The 7984-nt window shown below is 55.1% G+C and overlaps 1 protein-coding gene across 1 annotated transcript; it reads right to left on the bottom strand.

The window, feature by feature from the left end:
- Positions 1–753: 753 nt before the first annotated feature.
- On the bottom strand, positions 754–7974 carry SFXN3 (sideroflexin 3). The gene is made up of 11 exons (XM_082635911.1): positions 7875–7974; positions 6561–6724; positions 5729–5903; positions 5290–5384; positions 4878–4953; positions 4407–4492; positions 4058–4185; positions 3829–3878; positions 2931–2980; positions 2416–2463; positions 754–2142 (listed from the first exon to the last, which is right to left on the bottom strand). The coding sequence occupies exons 2-11, from the start codon at positions 6719–6721 to the stop codon at positions 2046–2048; spliced, it is 966 nt and encodes a 321-aa protein (XP_082492037.1). The 5' UTR covers positions 6722–6724; positions 7875–7974; the 3' UTR covers positions 754–2045.
- Positions 7975–7984: the final 10 nt, after the last annotated feature.

Genomic DNA, 7984 nt, shown 5'->3' with positions numbered 1-7984 from the left:
GTAGTTAGGACTCTGCACTTTCACTGCTGAGGGCAGAGGGCACGGGTTCAACCCCCGGTCAGGGAACTAAGATCCCGCAAGCCGCAGGGCCAAAAAAAAAGGACAACTATACACTGTTTAATAGTAGCTCTCACCAGCTGTACATAGGCATGAACAGGACTTCGGGCCTTATTTTTCCGAGAAAAAAAAAGGTGCAGGGAGGGGGTAGAGGGCCCTGGGACGGGGGGAGGGGTGTTAACTAGCAAACGGTCCCGACCAGGCTTGTTCCAGTGTTGCATCAATGAGAGTGTGTAGGGGTGTAGAGGTGTGCTGGTGCCCTAGCAACTTCTCTGATGGAGCCAGGCAGTCCTTAGCCCTCTAGCCTTCCTCTCCCAGAGGCCACCACCCCATGCCAAATGCCTGAAGGGAACCAAGAAGCCCAGAGCCTGAGTTGGTTTGTAGGTGTGTGATCAGCAAACCCGCATCCCCCGCCCCTGTCCCCAGCCAGAAAAGAAGGAAATGAAGCCAGCACTCCATCTGCTGAGGGAATAGAAGGTGGAGGCATCTACCCACATCCCTCCTACTTTAGTACCCAGGGTGCTGATGGAGGACTGATTTTCTAATCTCAGAGCTCCCTCTGCTGGGGGCTGAGGCTCCCTACAGAAGGGGAGGGAAGAGACTAAGAACTGAACTTCGTAGGGAGAGAAGGGAAGGCCGCAGGCAGGAAGCTCTTCCTGGGCACTCAGGACATGGAATTGAGTGAAGATCAAGAAGTAGACAGGTTTTCGATTTATTGAGTAACAGTGGCACCATAGCTTTTATTACTGGTGGCGGTTGGTTGGGGGAGCAGGAAAGTGCTCTTAGAGGATCGCACTGGGGCCTTCACCCCACTTCAGCCAGAGGTCACAGGAGTTGGAGTCATGGTCCAGCTCTGCACTCCGTGAATGCACCAGCACATATTCCATACCCAAGTCCACCTCCCCTTTGGACCAGCCGTTGACTGCTGGGCCCTTCCTCCTCTTGGAGGTGGGGGTGTGGGGGAGCAGGGCCAAAAAGCCTCAAGAAGAGAAGGAACTAAGATCAGGATCCTGCTGAACGTCCAGCAAGATCAGTGGAACACAAAATCCCCTGTCTTGAGATTGTACGCTCTGGGCCTAGTTGCCCTTGAGGTGTCCTAGTTACAGCCACTCAGACACCTGTGGAGTTTAAGCACCGTTCCCACGCTGTGTCCCTCCGTAAGAGGGTGCAGTGGGGGCTCTTAAACAGGAATGCTTGCTCTGCCTTCGTGGCTTTTTGGTTAGGGGAGGGGGTTGGGATTGTAACTTTAGACTTAAAGTTATGATGTCTTGCGGCCCAAGAACTCCTAGGATTGTGCCTAAAGATGCCCGTACTACAGTGTGGGGGAGATGGGGAGATGACAAGAGCAGTACAGGACACTGACACTCCTTTGTTCTAGCAGAGAAGAGGAGAGGAAATGACCCGTTCCAGGATGTGGGGAATGCGATAAGCCCCCTGCCTCCCTTATCCTGCCATGTCGTCCTCTGCCAGCCCAGTTCCTGAGTCAGCTTCGGGAGCCAGGAAGCAGAAATCTGAAGGATTCAGCCCAGTTTAGCCTGCTAGTGTCCCTCAGTCTCTGTCCTGAGATCCTGGGTCTCCTCCTGTGTCCAGAAGGGGCAAGGTTCTATCAGGAATGACTTGGCTGGTGGAACTGTTTAGGTGAGAAAGTCCTGTAGCCTGGCCAGCTGGCAGGTGACAGGAGGCCAAGAAGGGAAGCCAGACATGAGGACATCCCAGGACAGCCTGTACACACACGTATCACATATGTACATACGTAGACACACTAGCGCAGAAGAAAGGGATCATGTGACCCTGCTCTTTGAAATCAGAGGAGAGAAAAAGGCTACGGGGGCACCTCTCCCAGTCTAACGGATTGCTGGTCTCAACGGCTGCTCCCACACCAGGCCTCTGCCCAGTACCAGGCAGATGGAAAAGTGGCAGTGTCGGCAAGGCTCCACTAAAGCAGCAGCCCAAGGAGGTGAGAGAGGAGGCCAGGGGCTGACGCCCCCTCAAAGCCCCTTGTTGTAGTAAACCACTTCGATACTGGGGTTTTGCTCATGGATCTGAGCTCTCAGCTCCGGCTCCAGCCTCCTCACGTGTATGGAGCTGCAACAGAACAGCGCAGGCAGGCTGAATGTCCCCTGAGCCCACCCCCCTCAGCTGGGTGCCCCCCGATCACCACCCCTCTTCCTCCCAGGTTGCTGAATCTTCTCCTTCAACTGCCAGAGGCCCAGATCACTGTCATTCCCCCACCCCCAGAATAAGCTGAATTCCTGCCAGGCCTCCTCCTGGAACACACTGAAGGAACCTAAATCAGCTGCTCCCAGAGATGTGGAGACCTGTCTGAAGCCCCCAGCCAAGGCTGGGGGCAACACTTACCTTCTCTGGGGGAACAGGGCACAGCACAGGGGGGTGGCAAATACCAGGCTGAGGGAGAAGAGTGTTGGAAAGGTTTGTGAAGCTCTGATCTAAGAATGTTCCCTCCCGGCACCCCACCCCATCTCTGAAGACAGCCTCTAGGGGTGGAGATTGATTAAAGCCAATGAAGACATTAGGTTCTGGCTGAGGAAAGAGCCTCCAGAGCAGTGACCCAGAGCGCCACAGCCAGTGACAGAATTGGGAATTAAATGTGCGTGAAACTCTGGGCTGGTACCAAAAGGTATATTTCCATGGTTTCCGTGGTGGATGTAGAACCCCTTCGACTAGATTCTTGACCTTCAAGAACAGAGATCACTCCTAACACGCACAGTATGCCCTACAGGTGTCCAATACCCCTACCAGTTGAATGTATGAATGAATGATGTATTTAAACATCTTAAAAGCAATAAGACCCACCCACATCCACCACAGAAAGGACACTCCCACACATTCTAGCTAACTCCCTGCACACTTACCAGAAGCCCACCAGTCCCACCTGCAGGGGCGCCCCCAGCCAGGGGCGGCGCTGTGGGGAGAGAGAGAGAATGTAATGGTGTGTGTCCCCTGCCCCCCCTCACCCCTACACATTCACCCACCACGGCTCTATCCCATCAGCGCTGCCTTTGAGCCTCTGATATGTGGCCCTTTTCTTTCCCCAAGTCCCATAACAGGGACTCACCACCCTCCACTCCAGCCAGGCCCATTTGCTGACACCCTCCCTAGCGTCCCACCACCCATCTTCACCTCTCTGAATTGCTTCCCACACTTCCTTCAGGAAGCCTCCTCTAACCCTCCACTCCCTCCCTCCCATCCCACTGCGTGAATCTGTCCCTTTCCAAACACATCTCCTGCTCTGCACACCCTTCTGGATTTGCTCCAGCCTTAGAGGTCACCAATCTGTTGCTCCGTGTACATGGTTGGCACTCAATAAATATTTGCGAATAAATGATTCAACAAATGAGCCAGAGCTTGTATCCCTGTGCCTTGCTTCTCCGTCCTGTTCGTGTGCGGGTGAGCCTGTGTGTATGTCTCAATGTTTTTTGTAGCTGACAGCACGAGCATGATATCAAGCATGGTTGTGATAGTCCATCCCTATGTGTGTCAGAGGTGTCTGGAGTGACACCAGCTTCCTTCAGGACAGAAACACTTTCTTTCCTTCCCTTCCCTTCTCCTCCTGCACCGTCAGTGTTCCTTCATTCCAGCTCAATTTATTCTTGCTGAATGAATTAATGAAGGTGGAAGGGGTAGCACAGGGGTGGGGCAAACAGGTAGCAAGTCTTAGACTCAAGTCAGGTTGGAGAGGAAGTTGGAGACCGGTCACTTCTGCCCCCAGTCACCACTATTTCTAGGACGGGAGAGGTGAGAGTGACGTACCTTTAGGAAGTCTTTCTTCTCCAGGGTGTCCATGATCACGGGGGGAATGGCTGAGGGGAGAGCAGGGCAAGGAGGGAGGGAGTTAGTAGAGTGAAAGTCAGGACCCTAAGGAAGGGGCGATCCCCCTTTGAAGCTCCTCCCACTCCCCCCAGAGTCCTCAAACCCCCCGAATAATGGCACCCCCTTCTCTTAGAGCCGCCCATGCCCCACCGAGCCACTCCTGCCTCACCCATGGCAGGAATCGCCATGCAGATTCTTGATGTCACCACCTGGAAGATTCCTTGCTTGGCTGCGGCCACCGAGTGGCCAAGCCTCTGACCCTGTTCATCGGTCACTGGGATGCCCACCTGCAGCTCTCTGAGTAGAGAAGGGGGTGGGGGTCAGATCACAGGCCCCAAATCTGACCTGCCATGCTCTCACGGGCAGCTAGTCCCCTCAGACAGCCTAGATTCAAAGGCTGGTTCTCCCACCCCAGGATCCCAGCACCAGACTGAGACTAGGCCCAGCAGCTCGTGTGGCTGGCTGGTGTGCCTACATGCACCCTGGGCGTGCACACGCCAGGAGCTGGGGCCACTCACCTCTGCCTCATCAGGGGGATGTTGATGCAGTTGGCAGCTGCCACAGCTGCAAAGGGCACAAATCTGCCAACCAGTGGGGGCAAATGCTGGGGGAGGAAAGATGTCATTTAATGCAGGGGTCCCCAACCCCAGGGCCGCAGACCGTTACCTGTTAGGAACTGGGCCGCACAGCAGAAGGTGAGCGGCAGGCGGGTGAGTGAGCGAAGCTTTATCTGCCGCTCCCCATTGCTCACATTACTGCCTGACCCATCCCCCCACCCCCATCTGTGGAAAAACTGTCTCCCACGAAACCGGTCCCCGGTGCCAAAAATGTTGGGGACCACTGATTTAGTGACCCTAAGGGCCACGGGGTGGTAAGGAACTCTGAGGAGAGATATGGGGAGCCTGTAGGTTGGGGTGGAGGAGTGGTAGGGAAAAAGGAGGCAGATAAAGCGTGAACTGGGGGAGGGCAGTGGAATGGGGGGGATTTACCTTGGTGAGGGATTTGAGTCCCAGGGCCGTGGCCACAGCCCCGGTGGTAGCACTCACGTAAGCCGTTCCCAGCTGCCTGTGGACGGAAGAGCCAGGACACAAGGTGGGAGGTAAACAGTCCAGAATGTGGCTCTTTGCTTCAGGGATGTGAGGCGTGGGAGGGTGGCCTCATTGCAGAGAAACGTCTCCCCTGCTCCAGTGCAGATTTGTCTGGAAGCCCCAATCCCAACCCTTGAAGAGGATTGGGTCCCCCAAAGCATACACAAGAAGACCTCAGGCCTTCAGTCAGGCCAGGAAAGTGAGTGGGGGGCAGGCTGAGAGGAGGCCGCTGAGCCACTGGCTGCATAGGCCCAGGGGAACAGGAGAGAGCAATGGAGGGCCGGGAGAAGAGTCCCTGGGGACAAGCTCTCACCCCCCAGTGATGGGAGCGTCGCCACTGCGGTTGGAGTAGTTAACGATGGCATTGAAGGACTGATTCACCCACTGCCAGAACACCACGGTTGGGGTCTTCCTGAGGGAACAAAGACACTTACTTCCACAGTGTCCCACATCCTTGGACACTGATAATAAAACCCCAAAGGTTAACCCCAAACCCTCAGGAGGGGCCCTGTTGATGCCCCTAGAACGTGCTCTGGTGACCCCTGCCTGACCCTCCTTACACAAACACACCCATTGTCTCTGGGGTGGGAGGACCCCGGGGGCTGAGTTCTGAGGAATGGAAGGGATTCTAACACAAGCTCTCACCCACCTACTATTTTCTGCCCAAACTGGCCCAGAGAGGAAGTGCCTAGTCCTCAAGTTACACTGTAGCTTGAACAGGGCACCCAGGGAGGAGACACACAGGATAGGACCTGCCTGTAGAAGGTGAGCATGCAGCCGGTGATGGTCATGTTCATGGGCACCTGGGCTGACATGCGGCCAATCAGGACCACCTTCTCCCCTGTGTCCGGATGGAAGGCAGAGTCGTACACATACTTGGCCCTCCAGAGCTGGTCCTCGGTGAGCCCTGGTGTCACCACGCCGGCCCTGCAGAGGTTGGCAAGGAGGAGATAGGCAATTCTAGGGGGCAGATCTGCCCTCCCAAGCCCTGCCCACCCAGCTCAGGGGAAGTCTGGGCAGAGGACCAGGCACTTTGGCTCCCAATCTCAAAACAAAGGAACTACTTGTCTCTGGGGAAGAATCAAGTCTTGCCAGAAGGAGGGCTCCTATTTCTATTTCCCTTCTAGCCACACTAGGAGGGGTGCCCTTCTGTTTCTGCCCAAATGCTAGGTCAATGCTGGGTAATGGTGGTTTCCAATGGGTCAAAAATGGCTGGGGTGTTGCATGAGTTTTTCCTCCTGGAGACAAGGAGGCTGCCTTCCTACTTTCTTGGGACTCAGCTGAGCCCCTCTGTCCTTACAGAGGGTGGCCCAGTAGTGGGACAGGTCCTTGTAGAGGGTTTGTGAAACACAGAGCAGCCCCCTACCCACAAATATCGACACCACCTCCTCAACCCAAACACCCTGAAATCCTTTAAGTTAAAGTTCTGTGCCCTAGTTGTCTGTGATTCCAACAGAGAGGGCAAGGGAGTGGGGGGGTGGAGGAGTGGAACAGGGTCACGCTCAAGTTAGGGGAGACAGGTGCAAAAGGTACTGTATTAACAGCAGGGAATGAGCCCCTGGGTTAAATGGGGTTGGGGGTCACCTGTAGTTCTGTACGATGTTCCGGGAAGCTTCTAGCTGTGCCCCGGACAACAGCAGATTTCGGGGGTCGGTCACAGTGAAGAAGTGCCGGGCTCTGCCCAGGAAAGTGCTCTGGTCCCAGCGAGGTTCCTGGATATTGATATCTAAGGGCAACTCACCCATTTTCTGCAGGGCAGGGACCAAAGTCAGAGGACTCCAAGGAGGGGTCCAAGGGCTCCACATGGGGGAGACTTTGGTGGTGCTGCCCTGGTCCCTGCCAATCCTTCTAGAGCTCAAGATGACTCTAGATAAGTAAGCAAGGATGTGGGGAGGAGCTGTTTTCTAGGCAATGTTCCAGCCCCCCTGGGCCACTAGAGAACATGGCCAGGAAAACAGATGTCCTTGCACTCTGGCCTGGTAGAGATTTTCATGAGTGAGGATTTACACGTGTGTGGTTGATGCATGAGCAGCAACTAATCCCATGCACCTACTCTTGTGCTCTGTATGCACAAAAATGCAGATTATATGCATTACACATCCACGTTCATGTCAGCTTTAGGCCCCAGTTGCCTTGAGACCTACATCCAAACCCCCAAGGCTGTTTGGGAAGATGACGTAAGCCATCTCACACCCCAGGCCCTGACTGGAGGACAGCAAGGGGTCATTGGCAACTCCAGGGCTTACCTATTCCAGATCTCAAACAGGGGACTCTGATGCCAGCCAGCCAGGTGTGCTCGTGGGCATGCACAGTCCCCTCTCCAGACCCATCTTCCTCAGCCCACACTGAATGGCCCAAGGTTCTCCTTGTTCCCTAGCTGGGCAGGGCTGGCACGAACACACATCCACCTCTCCCTGAGCTACCTGCCTCTAAAGGAGCAGGATTCAGTGAGTGACCCCTCCACTCAGCACAGAGAGGAAAGCCTGAAGCATTCATCTGGCCATGTTGGGCAATATCCTACAGAATGACTAATTCTCTCCAACCACAATTCCTCCCTCACAGGCAGACACACCCTCCCCTCTCACACACTCACATTCACATACCCACACACAAAGACACCAGCATACACAGACCTGCAAACAGGGTGGACACGCCCTGCATACAAAGACCGTTACTTAAACACACACACACAGCTCATATCCATCAGTTGCAGACACTTGAATGTGTGACCATACAGAGTCTCAGCCCGACATTCCCTCCCCAACCAACCTCCTCTCGTGCCTTAGAGCCCAAGATGCTGAATCTCGCAGGACAGAGGCAACTTTCCTCTCTGACTCCCAGCCCTCAAGCCCCTACTCCCCTGACCCCCGAACCCCGCCCGGCACAATGAGCACTCACGATTTCCTAGGCTCCTGGGCTCCCGTCCTCGGCAGCTCTCAGTCCCGCCTTCCTCTCCGCGGGCCGCCCCTGCCCTCACACCCATCACGGGTAACGTCACGCGTGACGCT

Source organism: Mesoplodon mirus, assembly GCF_964341445.2.
Source record: "Mesoplodon mirus genome assembly, chromosome: 2".
Taxonomy (NCBI): domain Eukaryota; kingdom Metazoa; phylum Chordata; class Mammalia; order Artiodactyla; family Ziphiidae; genus Mesoplodon; species Mesoplodon mirus.
This window is presented reverse-complemented; position numbering and strand designations above follow the sequence as displayed.